The following is a 16,513-nucleotide window of genomic DNA, read 5'->3' on the forward strand; positions in this document are numbered from 1 at the left end:
ACTCACTTTGCTCTTGACCTCGCGTACATTCCTGAACAGGTATCTCTCTCCAAGCTGTTGGCAGCGTTTCCTTTACGTTCAACTGTCTGTGACATTTCGGTGCCAGTCACAACCCAGGGCAGCATAATATGTGCAAAAGAATTGAGCGTTTTACACGCAGCCGGTAAGAAACTGTTCCAGGTTGAAAGGAGACACTGTGTGGGATTTTATAACGTGGAGATGCCGGCGTTGGACTGGGGTAAACACAGTAAGAAGCCTCACAACACCAGGTTAAAGTCCAACAGGTTTATTTGGTAGTAATTTGTTGTTATGGTAGTTATTTGGTAGGGCGGCACGGTAGCACAGTGGGGTAGCACTGCTGTTTCACAGGTCCTGGGTTCGATTCCTGGCTCGGGTCACTGTCTATGTGGAGTTTGCACATTCTCCTTGTGTCTGCATGGGTTTGTCCCAGAACTCAATCAACAAAAATAAGCAGGATTAAGTTGGAATGTTTGGTCACAGCCAACATTCCCAGAATCTGTCTGAAATAACCTTTCACCCCAACGGGTAAACCTCTCAGGGTTTGACCTCTCACCCTCTGTTCAGTCCGATGCTCTGTGGGTGGCACGGTAGCACAGTGGGTTAGCACTGCTGCTTCACACCCCCAGGGACCTGGGTTCGATTCCCGGCTTGGGTCACTGTCTGTGTGGAGTTTGCACATTCTCCTCGTGTCTGCGTGGGTTTCCTCCCACACTCCAAAGATGTGCGGGTTAGGTTGATTGGCCATGCTAAAATTGCCCCTTAGTGTCCAGGGATGTGTAGGTTAGAGGGATTAGTGGGTGTAATATGTAGGGATATGGCCTGGGTGGGATTGTGTTCGGTGCAGACTCGATGGGCCGAAGGGCCTCTTTCTGCACTGTAGGGTTCTATGATAAACACTACTAGCTTTCGGAACACTGTTCCTTCGTCAGGTGAGTGGAGAACACCGGCATCTCCACGTTATAAAATCCCACACAGTGTTTTCTTTCAACCTGGAACAGTTTCTTACCGGCTGTGTGTAAAACACTCAGTTTTTCTGCATGTAAAGAGCTATTACGCTACCCTGGGTTGTGACTCTCCACTCACCTGACGAAGGAATAGCGTTCCGAAAGCTAGTGGCGTTTACTACCGAATAAACCTGTTGGACTTTAATCTGGTGTTGTGAGACTTCTTACTGGGATCTTATAGCCACAGATTTGGAAAATTCAACGCATCTTTAACTCGGCAGAATTCTTGAATCCTGAAAGTTTTGATCGCAATTGCTCCCAGGAGCTATGGATGTGAGAGATTTAATTGGCTCCTTTGGTAGCAACACCCAGGGATATTTTGAGTACGGCTCTGAGCAGCACTTTCACCTTTACTTCATCTCCTGAAACAACACCTGAAGGTCAACATCCATTAACATGACAGCTTTGCTCCTCTGCTTTCTCCTTCTCTGTCTTGTTTCCAGGAGACTCCATCCAGTCAAGACAAGATAATCAGTGGCAATGCACTTCGGAATAAGCCTCGAAGTTCAAACTATCCTGATGTAACCCACGACACTGAATCAATTATGTGCAAATAGAGGAACTAAATTAGCCTCGCAGCTGCGTGGGTGTCAAGAAGTAGCCTTGAAAAGAGTCGAAATTGTGAGCGCCGGGCTCCTTAGAGGATGAGACTGGGGAATTAATCAGGAAATGGCAGAGGCTTTGAACAAGTATTTTGTATCTGTCTTCGCAGCAGAAGACACAAAGTGTCGAGGGAATGAGGAACAATCACGATCGCTAGAGAGAAGGTACCGAGAAAACTAATAGGACTGAGGGTTGACAAGTCCCCTGGAACTGATGGCTCGCCTCCTGTTTGTAAGACAGTGCATGCATTGATTATAATCTCCCAAAGTTCCCTTGAATCTGGAAAGGTCCGGGCAGAATGCAAAACCTCCCTTTTTCAAGGAAGCGGGGAGATAGAAAGCAGGGTAGTGAATCTGTGGCATTCTTTACCTGGGGTGGGGTGTTGAGTATGTTCAAGGTTGGGATAGGCAGATTTCTAATCAATAAGGGAATCGAGGATTATGGGGATAAGGCGGGAAAGTGGATTATCGCATCAGATCAGTCATGATCTCATTGAGTGGCAGAGTAGATTCAATGGGCTGAATGGTCCACTTCTGCTCTAAAGTCTTATGGAAACTAAAGGCCAGTTAATCTAAATTGGGAACATGCTATAATCCATCATTAAGGAGATGATATTAAGGATAGACATAGAAACAGAAAATAGGAGCAGGAAGAGGCCATTCAGCCCTTCGAGTGTGCTCTGCCATTCATTATGATCGTGGCTGATCATCGAACTCATTAGCCTGATCCCACCTGCCTTTGATGTCTTCACCTAAACCCCTTCTTGAAAAATTTCAATCTTTTGGCTACACCTATTTTCCACAGACTGACCACTCTCTGGGTGAAGAAATTTCTCATCTTTGTCACAAATCTTTCTCGTCAGACTGACCCCTGGTTCTGGGCTCCCCCCACTATAGGGAACATCATTCCTGCATCTATCCGGTCTATCCCTGTTAGAAATTTATACGTTTCTGTGAGATTCCCTCCTCATTCTTCTAAACCACAGCGAATATAATCCTAACCGACTCAATCTCTCTACGTATGTCAGCCCTGCCATTCCAGGAACAGCCTGGTAAACATTCACTACTCTCCCTCTAGAGCAAGAACATCCTTCCTCAGATGAGGAAACTAAACCTGCACACAGTATTGACAGAATCCTTACAGTGCAGATGGAGACCATTCAGCCCATCAAATCCACTGGAGCATCTCAACCAGGTCCCATTCTCGTAAACCCACATATCTACCCTCTTAATTACCCCGACACATACATCTTTGGACACTAAGTGTACACATCTTTGGACTGCAGGAGGAAACCAGAGCATCTGGAGGAAACCCACGCAGACACAGGAAGAATGTGCAAACTCCACATGGATAAGCTGGGAATTGAACCCAGGTCCCTGGCATTGTGAGGCAGCAGTGCTAACCACTGTGCCACGATACCACCCCACATTTATTATTCCAGGTGTGGCCTCAGCAAGACCCTGTATAATTGCAGCAAGACATCCCTGCTCCTGTACTCAAACCATCTCGCTATGAAGGCCAACACACACATGCTAACCCTCAGTGACTGGTGTATGAGGCCACCCAGGTCTCATTGCACATTCCCCTTCCCTAATTTAGGGCCAGTTGGATAGTAATCTGCCCTCCCGTTTTTGCTACCAAAGTGGATGGCCACACATTTATCCAAATTATCATTTGCCCACTCACCCAAATTAGAATCACAGAACCGTAGAAAAGTTACAGCACAGAAGGAGGCCATTTGGCCTATCTTGTCCATGGCACCCCGAAGTGCCCTTTCTAATCCCACCTTCCTGCATCTGGACCATAGCTTCTGTAGCTAACAACACTTAATGTTCAGATCCAGGCACTTTTTAAAAGAGTTTCGGGTCTCTGCCTCCACCACCAACTCGGGCAGTGAATTCCAGACACCCTCCGCATAAAAATGTTCTTCCTCATGTCCCCTCAGTATGGTGGTAAAGCAGTTAGCACTGCTGCCTTACTGCACCAGGGACCCAGGTTTGATTCCTGGCTTGGGTCAGTGACTATGTGGAGTCTGCACGTTCTCCCCGTGTCTGCGTGGGTTTCCTCGGGATGCTCCAGTTTCCCCCCTCAGTCCAAAAGACGTGCTGGTTAGGTGTATTGGCCGTGCTAAATTCTCCCTCAGTGTCCCCGAACAGTCACCAGAGCGTGGTGACTAAGGAGCTTTTAAGTAACTTCATTGCAGTGTTAATGGAAGCCTACATGCGACACTAATAAATGAACTTTAACTTTACACCTACTACTACTTATCTTGAATCCATATCCCCGGGTCTAGAATTCTTCAACAAGGGAAACAATTTTATTCTGTTCACTCTATCTCTTCTCATAATTTTGTACAACTCTATCAAATCACCCCTCAGCTTTCTTTGTTCCAAGAAAAATAACTCCAACCAAATCAATCTCTCCTCCTAGCTACACTGTTCAAGACATAGAACATAGAACAGTACAGCACAGGTCCTTCGGCCCTCGATGTTGTGCTGAGCTATGTCCAAACGCAAGATCAAGATATCCCACTCCCTGGCAACATTTTTGTAAACCTCCGCTGTACTCTCCCCCCCCCCCCCCCCGAGGGCAAGGGCATCTATCAACCATTACTGATTGTTTTCTGTTAGTAAGCCAACTTTGGACCCAGTTTGCCACATTACCCTGTACCCCATGGGTTTTTTTGACCACTCTGCCATGTGGGACCTTGTCAAGCGCCTTGCTAAAATCCATGTACACAACATCCACTGCACTACTTTCATCAACGTTTCTTGTCACTTCCCCAAGGAATTCAATCAAATTTGTGAGGCAGGGCCTTCCTTTAACAGATCCATGTTGACCATCCGTGACAAGCCCGTGCCTTTCTGATGACAGTAAGCCTATCTCTCAGGATTGATTCTACTGATCTTTCCACCATCAATATAAGACCAGGTGGCCTGTAAATGTTTGGCATTTCCTTCAATCACTTTTTAAACAATGGGGCTATGTTTACATTTCTCCAGTCCTGGTATTTCCCCTGTATCTGTGAGGATTGGAAGATCATCCTCAGAGCATCTTCTATCTTCTGGAAAAAAAACTTTGTCAAATGATCGTTTGGACTCGAAATGTCAGCTTTTTTCTCTCCTTACAAATACTGTCAGACCTGCTGAGGTTTTCCAGCACTTTCTCTTTTAGTTTCTTCCGCAGTAGTTTACTTTTATCTGGAGATTGAGGAGAGATTGGGAAGTGTGTATGTCTGCAGTGTGGACTGAGTCTTCCCCAGTAAGGGCTGAGAATGGAGTTTGTGCAGTGCCATAGATAAGATGCTAATGATGTTAAAGTGTCCGTGAGCCAATCAGTGCTGATGTATTCCTGCTAATATTGTGTGTGTGTGTGTGTATATGTGTGTGTATATGTGTGAGTGTGTATATGTGTGTATACGTGTGTGTGTGTGTGTATATATACGTGTGTGTTTGTGTCTGTATACGTGTGTGTATGAGTGTGTGTGTAAGGGGGTGTGTGTTTGAGTGTGTGTGTGTGTGTGTGTGTGTGTGTAAGGGGGTGTGTGTTTGAGTGTGTGTGTATGTGAGTGTATGAGTGTGTGTGCATATGTGTATATATGTGTGTGTGTGTGTGTCTGTGTATGTATGCGTGTGTGTGTGTCTGTGTATGTATGCGTGTGTGCACTCCCCGAGCACTATTAGCCATTGACCCCATGAGGCCACTGTGAGACTGGAGTGATTTGATGGTTGACTTATCCCAGCAGACATCATTCACTCTCGTTCTTCCCTGATTGGTATTTTTCAGGTGGGTGTCTAATGAACTGACCACCCCCCCCCCGCCCACCCCTTCCCTTCCCTGCAATCGCCTCCCAGGTGAGGCTTCCCAGAGCCACCCCTCAGGTAGAGGACATCCCAGTGCTGGCAGACTCTGTGGATCAAGGGAATGATTACTGAACCTCGGTGCAGTATTGTTTTTACCTGCAGCCAGATGAAGGTGCTTCCTACACTCGAGTGGATTGGAGGCAGTGATTGTGTGTGTTTGAGTGTTGCTTAAATATGACAGCCAGATCTTCAATCCCATTAGGCAACGGCAGAGGAGGGGGTAAATCAGTGCCTACCCCACCATCTGATTCAGAGAGCCACTCACCAGTGCATAATTAATTGTCTCCCAAACATGAAATTGGACACAAGTTTCTGCCAACAGGAAAAGTGGCGTGAAACCCAGCTACCCACACACTCAGTCTCCACCTCAAGCCTCAAACCCACTGCAGAGTTAACACTGGAAATACATGATGCTGAAATAGATATGATGCATCATCACATCTATAGATCTATCGAGCAATAGAGATCTAGGGCAGAGCTTTTTCAAAGTGTAGGCCATGGGGAGGTCACCATTGGGTTGTCGGGTGTCCTGTTTAAATATAGTGCGAGATGATCCAGTTCCATAGGAAAGTGGGATGTTCCATTCATGGCGTGCATTTTGTAGAAGGCGCTATGACAATGCAAACCTCTCAATTCAGACAATGGCATGAAGAGGAAAAGCTTAGTGTTGCCTGATTCAATTCAACTTTATCCACTTTATGAAAGGAAGAGGTACAAAGGTGTATTTTGACAGTAAAGCCCATTCGGATTGTGAACATAGAATCATAGAACCCTACAGTGCAGAAAGAGGCCCTTCGGCCCATTGGGTCTGCACCGAACACAATCCCACCCAGGCCCTACCCCCATATCTCTACATATTATACCCACTAATCCCTCTAACCTACACATCCCTGGACACTAAGGGGCAATTTCTTAGCCTGGCCAATCAACCTAACCTTGTGACTGTAGTTTAGACGGCAACTTTGGGGAAATGTAAAGGGTTAGAACATAGAACACCACTGCAGAAACAGGCCCTTCGGCCCACAAGTTGCACCAATCATATCCCTACCTACCAGGCCTATCTATAAACCTCAATCCCATTAGATCCCATGTACTCATCCAGAAGTCTCTTAAAAGACCCCAGCGAGTTTGCCTCCACCACCACCGATTCCACTCACTCACCACCCTCTGAGTGAAAAACTTACCCCCGACATCAGAAGCACTTGATGTTGATGTAATAAAGATGTGACTTCGCATGGTCCAGTAGCAGGGATGTGGGGCAGGATTTTCCAGCCACGCTCACCCCAAAACTGGAAAATCTCTCTGGAGGTCAACGGACCTTTGCCTGGAATGCTCCCCCAGCTGCTACGCATCCCGTGGCAGGCGGGGAGGGAAAATGACTCCTCTGGAGTTGACAGAAGTTATAGTACTGTCTCACTGTACAGAAAGTAGCTGTAAATAATGTATTGCAGTTTCAACAACCTATCCTCTCCAGCAGCTTACTTTTATAGAACATCTTAGAACATTACAGCGTAGTACAGGCCCTTCGGCCCTCGATGTTGCACCGACCAGTGGAACCAATCTAATGGCCCTCTAACCTAAACTATTCCAATGTTATCCATATGTCTATCCACTGACCATCTGAACGCCCTGAAAGTTGGTTATTTGAATCATAGAACCCTACAGTGCAGAAAGAGGCCCTTCAGCCCATCGAGTCTGCACCAAACACAATCCTACCCCCATATCCCTACACATTTACCCACTAATCCCTCTAACCTACACATCCCTGGACACTAAGGGGTAATTTCTTAGCACGGCCAATCAACCTAACCCACACATCTTTGGACTGTGGGAGGAAACCGGAGTACCCGGAGGAAACCCACGCAGACACGAGGAGAATGTGCAAACTCCACACAGACAGTGACCTGAGCCGGGAATTGAACCCAGGACCCTGGAGCTGTGAAGCAACAGCGCTAACCACTGTGCTACCGTGCTGCCCTATTTGAATCATAGAACCCTACAGTGCAGAAAGAGGTTATAGGATAGGCAATCACCAAAAACACCCCAGTCTGGACCCCGAACACACAATGAAACACCCACTCTTTCCAAAATGCTGCCCCCGTTGGAATGTAGACACACTGGGTGGAACCTGATGGCAGGCTACCAGCTGGCGAGGCAGACCCGCATCACATCTTTCCGAGAAGGTCTGCCACATCTACTGCCACCCAGGCCAATAGCGAGCGGACCTTCCCCTGGGTACAAGGACCCCAGGTGCAGAAGTCCCTCCCTACAGGAGCTGTTGGCCAATCAGAGGCGGCAGGTTGTCTGTACTCAGCAGCAGGACCAAGGTACAGGTGAGTGATCGGGGGAAGGGTTTTGTGGGTGAGGGATGAGGGAGGTGGGGAGGCACGTGGGGGAGGGAGGAATCAGTGACGAGAGCAAAAAGGGGGGTTTTCAGTGGCTCCCCGTTTCTGATACTGAGTCCCTCAGACCAGGCATTGATTTGAATGTTCAATTGGGACCCTCCCAATGCCTTCAAAAACTTCTGTAAGAAGTCTCACTAACACCAGGTTAAAGTCCAACAGGTTTAACCCGGTGTTGTGAGACTTAGAACCATAGAACCATAGAAAATTACAGCTCAGAAACAGGCCTTTTGGCCCTTCTTGTCTGTGCCGAACCATTTTTCTACCTAGTCCCACTGACCTGCACCCGGACCCTATCCCTCCACACCCCTCTCATCCATGAACCGTCCAAGATTTTATGAAATGTTAAAAGTGACCCTGCATTTATCCGGCAGCTCATTCCACACTCCCACCACTCTCTGCGTGAAGAAGCCCCCCCCCAATATTCCCTTTAAACTTTTCTCCTTTTGTATGGTGTACTGGCCTTCATTAATCGAGGGATTGAGTTTAGGAGTCGGGAGGTAATGCTGCAACTTTATAAGACCCTTGTCAGACCCCACTTGGAGTACTGTGCGCAGTTCTGGTCGCCTCACTACAGGAAGGATGTGGAAGCTATTGAGAGGGTGCAGAGGAGATTTACAAGGATGTTGCCTGGATTGGGAGGCATGCCTTATGAGGATAGGTTGAGGGAGCTAGGTCTCTTCTCCCTGGAGAGATGAAGGTTGAGAGGTGACCTGATAGAGGTTTATAAGATGTTGAGAGGAATAGATAGGGTGGATTCTCGGAGGCTATTTCCCAGGGCTGAAATGGTCGCTATGAGAGGACACAGGTTTAAGGTGCTGGGGAGCAGGTACAGAGGGGATGTCGGGGATAAGTTTTTCACTCAGAGGATGGTGAGTGAGTGGAATCGGCTGCCGTCGGTGGTGGTGGAGGCGAACTCGCTGGGGTCTTTTAAAAGACTTCGGGATGAGTACATGGGATCTAATGGGATTGGGAGTTACAGATAGTTCTATGGCTTGGTAGGTATAGATGTGATCGGTGCAACTTGTGGGCCGAAGGGCCTATTTGTGCTGTAGTGTTCTATGTTCTTTCACCCTTAACCCAGGCCCTCTGTTTTTTTTTCTCCCTTAGCCTCAGTGGAAAAAGCCTGCTTGCATTCACTCTATCTATACCCATCAAAATCTTATACACCTCTATCAAATCTCCCCTCATTCTCCAGGGAATAAAGTCCTAACCTATTCAATCTCTCTGTAACTCAGCTTCTCAAGTCCCGGCAACATCCTTGTGAACCTTCTCTGCACTCTTTCAACCTTATTTACATCCTTCCTGTAACTAGGTGACCAAAACTGTACACAATACTCTAAATTCGGCCTCACCAATGCCTTATATAACCTTACCATAACACTCCAACTTTTATACTCAATACTCCGATTTGTAAAGGCCAATGTACCAAAAGCACTCTTTACGACCCGACATCTTACTGCGTTTACCCCAGTCCAAAGCCGGTATCTCCACATCATTTAGAAAACCACAATTTTTCATGAGTTTTCTTGTCATGCTCCCTTCATGGTGAGATCTCTCTTGGGTTAATAACAGCAGCAGTGGAATAGAATCGTAGAATCATTGTACCCTACAGTGCAGAAAGAGACCCTTTGGCCCATCGAGTCTGCACCGACCACAATCCCACCCAGGCCCTACCCCCATATAAGGTTGAGGCCCTTGAGTTTGCATTAATGGCCCACTTCAACTGATAGTTGGGCCGAATGGCCCATTTTAGCCCCCAGACCAAACTGGGTAGAGATACCCTCCCACCTGACGAAAAGCCAGCACCTTCCCCCCCCCACCCCACCCTGCGCCCCATCTACCAAACTCACCGCAGGAGTGGGGAGAAGACTCTGCCCCCCAGGGTGTGATGTAGCGCCACCTCGCAACCAGGAGATAAAGTCGTATCGGAAAAGAACAATCTTTTAAATTAGGTCAGTGAAACTAATTGAAGTTTCCAAACAGTGCAGCGATTAATATATAAAAAAAAATCTGCTTGGGTTGGTGGAACGGGATTGGATATTCTTGTCCTTTGCTGAGTGATAAGGGATGAACTTGTGCCAAAAACCCATTCATTAAGGAAACGTTATGTTCAACAGACCAATCATTTTGTGATAAAGTACATCGCAGTGGGCCACAGTGACCACATGCTGGCTAATAATTGCAGAACTGTTCAACTGACTGCTGGGTGATTTTTCTAATAAAGGTTATTCTAAGCACTGTCTGTATAATCTATGTTTCATTGTTCATCTTAACAGGACTAAGTACTCAGCCAAATTTTGTCGGTGTGTGTGTGTGTGTGCGTGTGTACCAATTCGGAGTTATTAATGAACCTCAGCGTGGCTCTCTGCAGAATTATACCCCAGCTTTGTTTTCCGTGAAGCCTGGCTGCTGTACATCGTACAGGGCTGGCTTCATCGTCACACCCAACAAGAACTCTTTGCCCCAAAACCATGTCCGTGCTTCCCGGGGTGGAGATAGTTCGCCATTGGCCGGTGACGGAGACCTTTTGGGGATGTCAACTGCGTTTTGTAGCGTTTGCTGGCCACGCTGCTGGAGAACCTGCCATGGGGGGAGGGGGGCGGGGTTACCATTGGCGGGACTGGAAAATCCCGCTGACAGGGCTGGAAAATTTGACCCATTGTTTACTCATCGAGGGAGGAAAGTGGATCTCTAGATGAACTGTGTTGGTGATTAGCTATAGTCCACGAAGGGACTCCATCCCTCTGCATTTCAGAGGGATATTTTTTACAGTTTGAGAGAACAAAAGAACAAAAACAGGCCGGGGAAACAGGCCCTTCGGCCCAACGAGCCCGTGCCGCCATTTTAACACTACCCGTCCCCCCTCCACCCATGACCTTTATCTATGCTTATGGCATTCCACATTGAGGGAAACTAATTTAGGGACAATTTATTGCCTCCAATCAGCCTAGTAGCACATCTTTGGGGTGTGGGCATCTCTTTATACCAAGCAATGATGTGGAGATGCTGGCGTTGGACTGGGGTGGACACAATAAGCAGTCTCACAACACCAGGTTAAAATTTGGTAACACGAGCTTTTGGAGCATTGCCCCTTCACTCACCTGATGAAGGAGCAACGCTCCGAAAGCTTGTGCTACCAAATAAACCCGTTGGACTTTAACCTGGTGTTGAGAGACTATAACCAAGTAAGATACTGAACTACCACAGATGAATAGGCATCACTGCGTTCTCACATTTTGGGATTTTTTTAAAATATTTTTTTCCAGCGATTAGAAACAAGTCCTATTTATTTGGGGTGACACAGACGCACAGCGGTTAACACTGCTGCCTCGAAGCGCCAGGAACCTGGGTTCAATTCCGGCCTCGGGACTGTTTGGAGTTTCTCCGTTCTCCCCGTGTCTGCGTGGGTTTCCTCCGGATGTTCCGGTTTCCTCCCAAAGCCCAAAGGTGTGCAGGTTAGGTGGACTGGCCGTGCTAAATTGCCCCCTTAGTGTCAGGCGGACTAGCAAGGGTAAATAGGGATTAAGGGAATAGAGCCTGGGTGGGTTTGTGGTTGGTGCAGATGGACCGAATGGCCTCCTTCTGCACTGTAGGGATTCGATGATTGTATGAAATGCTAACCAGAAAGCAAAAGACTGTGGGTGCTGGAAATCTGAAATAAAAACAGAAAGTGCCAGAAAAGCTCAGCGTGAGACCATTCAGCCCTTCAAGCCTGCACTGACAACAATCCCACCCTGGCCCTACCCCCGTAACCGCACATATTTATCTGCTAATTCCCCTAATCTACACAACTTGGGACTAAGGGGCAATTTAGCATGGCCAATCAACTGAACACACACATCTCTGAAGTTGTTGAACTCAATATTCTGTCTGGAAGACTGTAAAGTGTCCAATCGGGTGAGTTGCTGTTCCTCCAGTTTGCGTCGGGGTTCTCTGGGACATTGCAGAAGGCCCAGGACGGACATGTGGACAGGAGAGAGCTGGGTGGGGCATTGAAGTGACAAATGACAGGAAGGTCTGGGTCCTGCTTGCGGACAGACCAAAGATGTTCAGTAAAGCAGCCACCCAGTCTGCGTTTGGTCTCTCCGATGTAGAGTAGGCCTCATTGGGAGCAGCAATTGCAATAGATCAGGTTGGAGGAGGTGAAGGGGTGGATGTGTTAGGGAGGTGGAGAGACTGGTCAGGACCCAGCACACGAGACCACCTCAGGCCCAGAACGAGGAGGTACAGCAACACCTCAATTTCAGTGTTCCAGTAGCCTCAGCAGCTGCTTTAACTAACTTACTAGGGAAAATCCTGGGGAGTAAGAACAGGAATAGGCCACTCAAGCTTTGAAACCTGTTTGGCCATTCAATTAGACTGTTATTGAACTGTACATCAACTGCACTGTCAGGAAGGGGCATTGGAATAGGCTTTGATGATAGATGGTGATATTTACAATCAGGGGTGGCATTTCTCCTTTTATTCATTCGTGGGTCATGGGCATCGCTGGCTGGCAGCATTTATTGCCCACCCCTAGTTGCCTGAGGGTAGTTGAGAGTTAATCACATTGCTGTGGCTCTGGAGTCACGTGTAGGCCAGACCAGGGTAAGGACGGCAGATTTCCTTCCCTAAAGGACATCAGTGAATCAGATGGGTTTTTCCAACAACGGTTTCATGGTCATCAGTAGATTCTTAATTCCAAATTTTTTTAAATTGAATTCAAATTCCACTCTCTGCCGTGACGGGATTCGAATCCGGGTCTACAGAAAATTGGCTGAGTTTCTGGATTGAGTCTAGCGACAATACCACTAGGCCATTGCTGCCCCATAAATGTTATTGCAAACTCCGTGCAGTGAGAGGTGTGGTTCAGGGACACTGATGAATTTTCCTTGCTGATAAATGCCTTTTCCTTGATGCCAATATATTTTGACAGAATAGTCTGCCTCTTCAGATATTTCTTGAAAATACATCCCTCCCACCGCTAACACAGCTAATGATGGAACTATAGAAATCCAATTCTTTAACATGACAAAGGGTTTTGATAGTGGGCAAGGAAAGATTGTTTCCTCTGGTGGGAAGAGGGGCTACCAAGTAGATGGCAAGGGGTTAAATCCAGTAAAGCACAAGATAAAGACCATCAAAAGGAAGATCTTAGACTGTACAATCCCTACTGTGCAGAAGGAGGCCATTCGGCCCATCCAAACTGCACTGACAATAATCCCACCCAGGCCTTATCCCCACAAGTCCATGTATTTACCCCGCTAATCCCCCTAACACTAAGGGGAAGTACCAGCTCCAAGGAAAACCACAGAGATAAAATCCCTCCTGGGGTTAGTACATTATTGTGAAAGATTTACCCAGAGTTTGGCTTCCACGTTGTCCCAATTGCAAGTCCTGCCACAAAAACTCCAGGGATGATGGGCGGCACGGTAGCACAGTGGGTTAGCACTGCTGCTTCACGGCTCCAGGGACCTGGGTTCGATTCCCGGCTCAGGTCACTGTCTGTGTGGAGTTTGCACATTCTCCCCGTGTCTATGTGGGTTTCCTCCGGGTACTCCGATTTCCTCCCACCGTTCAAAAATACATGGGTTAGGTTGATTGGCCAGGCTAAAATTGCCCCTTAGTATCCTGAGATGCATAGGTTAGAGGGATTAGTGGGTAAATATGTGAGGGTAGGGCCTAGGTGGGATTGTGGTCAGTGCAGACTCGATGGGCCAAATGGCCTCTTTCTGGGTTTCTATGATCCTGGGAAGATCCACAGACAAACGTTAGCTGTCTTGTTCACTCAGTTTGATCCTGATAAATAATTTGTGCTCACATGCGATGTTTTATTGCAAAAGGACTTGATTTTAAAAGTAGTGTTGTTATGATTGTATAAGGATTGGTGGGACCACACCTGGAGTATTGTGTCAAGATTTGATCGCCTTTCTTGAGGAAGGATGTGGTGGCACTGGAGGTGGTTCAAAGAAAGTTTACCAGAATGATTCCGGGGATGAAAGGGCTGTCGTACGGGATGTGTTTGGATAGCTTGGGGTTGTACTCGCTGGAGTCAATATCTTGTCTCAAAGGCATGAGAGTCTAAAACTAGAGGGCATAGGTTTAAGGTGAAAGGGGAGAGACACAAAAGGGTCCAGAGGGGCAACTTTTTCACACAGAGGGTGGTGAGTGTCTGGAACAAGGTGCCAGAGGCAGTAGTAGAGGTGGGTACAATTTTGTCTTTTAAAAAGCATTTAGACAGTTACATGGGTAAGATAAAAGGGTAACCAAGAAGGTAGATGAGGGCAGTGCAGCTGATGTTGTCTACCTGGACTTTAGCAAAGCCTTTGACAAGGTACCGCATGGTAGGTTGTTGCATAAGGTTAAATCTCACGGGATTCAGGGTGAGATGTCTAAATGGATTCAAAATTGGCTTGATGACAGAAGCCAGAGGGCAGTTGTAGAGGGTTGTTTTTCAAACTGGAGGCCTGTGACCAGCGGTATGCCTCAGGGATTGGCGCTGGGTCCACTGTTATTTGTCATTTATATTAATGATTTGGATGAGAACATAGAAGGCATGGTTTGCAGGAGGTGACACCAAGATTGGTGACATGGTGGACAGTGAAGAAGGTTACCTTGGATTGCAACGGGATCTTGAACAATTGGGCCAGTGGGGTGATGAGTGGCAGATGAACCTTAATTTAAATAAATGCAAGGTGATGCATTTTGGCAGATTGAACCAGGGCAGGACTTACTCAGTTAATGGTAGGGCAGTGGGGAGAGTTACAAAACAAAGAGATCTAGGGGTACAGGTTCACAGCTCCTTGAAAGTGGAGTCACAGGTGGACAGAGTGGTGAAGAAGGCATTTGGCATGCTTGGTTTCATTCATCAGAACATTGAGTACAGGAGTTGGGATGTCTTGTTGAAGTTGTACAAGACATTGATAAGGACACACATTTGGAATACTGTGTACAGTTCTGGTCACCCTATTATAGAAAGGATATTATTAAATTAGGAAGAGTGCAGAAGAGATTTACTAGGATGCTACCGGGACTTGATGGATTGAGTTATAAGGAGAGGCTGGATAGACTGGGACTTTTTTCTCTGGAGTGTAGAAGGCTGAGGGGTGACCTTATAGAGATCTATAAAATAATGAAGGAGCATAGATCAGCTATATAGTCAATACCTTTTCTCAAAGATCTAAAGGTTCCAAAGGTTTTGGTTTTCCCAAAAGAGTCTAAAACTAGAGGGCATAGGTTTAAGGTGAGGGGGGAGAGATACAAAAGTGTCCAAAGGGGCAGTTTTTTCACACAGAGGGTGGTGAGTGCCTGGAACAAGAGGGAGGTACAATATTATCTTTTAAAAAGCGTTTAGACGGTTACATGGGTACGATGGGTGTAGAGAGATATGGGCCAAACGCAGGCAATTGGGATTAGCTGAGAGGTTTAAAAAAAAGGCAGCATGGACAAATTGGGCCAAAGGGCCTGTTTCCATGCTGTAAACCTCTATGACTCTATGGCACACGCCCTTCTACACACTTACTAATGGAGTTTCTTAATGTAGCAGCGTACTTGTTCAGGCTGGTCACAGAGTCTTAAATATTGACCAATCCAGTGACTTGAAACTATCCCACTGGAGATCATTCCGATTCCTCAGACCAACATTGCACGAAATTCTCTAATGGATTCTCCCATTTCAGTTTTTGCTTGTAAACTGGGAACAGGAGCACAGCTTTGTGGTCTGATTTGCCAAAGGGTAGGCGGACGATAGAGTGGTAGGCGTGTTTGATATTTGTTCGAGGATGCTTGGACATCTGGTGGAGCAGGAGACGTGTCGGTGGTATCTTGGTAGGACGCTCTGGAGCTTGGCCTGGCTGAAGTCCCCGGCCACAATGAACAAGACCTCGGGATGTGTTGTCTCAGGATAATTTAAGATATTGGTATATATTTTGTCCAGTGTGGTCTTCACGTCCATATTGGGTGGGGTGTAAACTGCTGTCAGGAAAAGAGACCAAAACTAGACAAAGGCTCACCAAGGCCCTGTAAAACTGTAGCAAGACATCCCTGCTCCTGTACTCGAAACCTCTCGCTATGAAAGCCATCGTACCATTTTACCGCCTGTTGCACCTGCATGCTTACCTTCAGTAATGTACGAGGACACCCAGGTCCCTCTGCACATCCCCTTCTCTCAATTTCTAACCATTCAGATAATAATCTGCCTCCTTGTTATTGCTACCAAAGTGGCTAACCTCAAATTTATCCACATTATACCGCATCTGCTATGCATTTGCCCACACACTCAGCCTGTCCAAATCATACTGAAACATCTCTGCATCCTCCTCACAGCTCACCCTCCCACCCAACTTTGTATCATCTGCAAATTTGGAGACATTACATTTAGTTCCATCTGAATCATTAATATATATAGTGAATAGCTGAGGTCCCAGCACCAATCGCTGTGGTACCCCACTACTCACTGCCTGCCATTCGAAAAAAAGACCCATTTATTTCTACTCTTTGTTTCCTGTCTGCCAACCAGTTTTCTATCCATCCCAATACGCGACCCCCGATCCCATGTGCTTTAATTTTACACGCTAATCTCTTATGAGGGACCTTGTCAGACTAGCCAAAGGAGACTCAGGGAAGGTTACAATCATTT

General features: G+C 46.9%; 1 protein-coding gene across 1 annotated transcript in view; it reads left to right on the forward strand.

Moving 5' to 3' along the window:
• LOC145360650 (talin-2-like) overlaps positions 1-16,513 on the forward strand; it is a 73,639-nt gene that overhangs the window by 22,114 nt on the left and 35,012 nt on the right. The window contains exon 5 of the mRNA XM_080215998.1: positions 1,469-1,546. Within this exon, the coding sequence (XP_080072124.1) occupies positions 1,469-1,546 (78 nt within the window). The remainder of the gene's footprint in view (positions 1-1,468; positions 1,547-16,513) is intronic.

The sequence above is a fragment of the Carcharhinus amblyrhynchos genome, chromosome 32 (assembly GCF_965287045.1).
Source record: "Carcharhinus amblyrhynchos chromosome 32, sCarAmb.v2.hapA, whole genome shotgun sequence".
Lineage (NCBI taxonomy): Eukaryota > Metazoa > Chordata > Chondrichthyes > Carcharhiniformes > Carcharhinidae > Carcharhinus > Carcharhinus amblyrhynchos.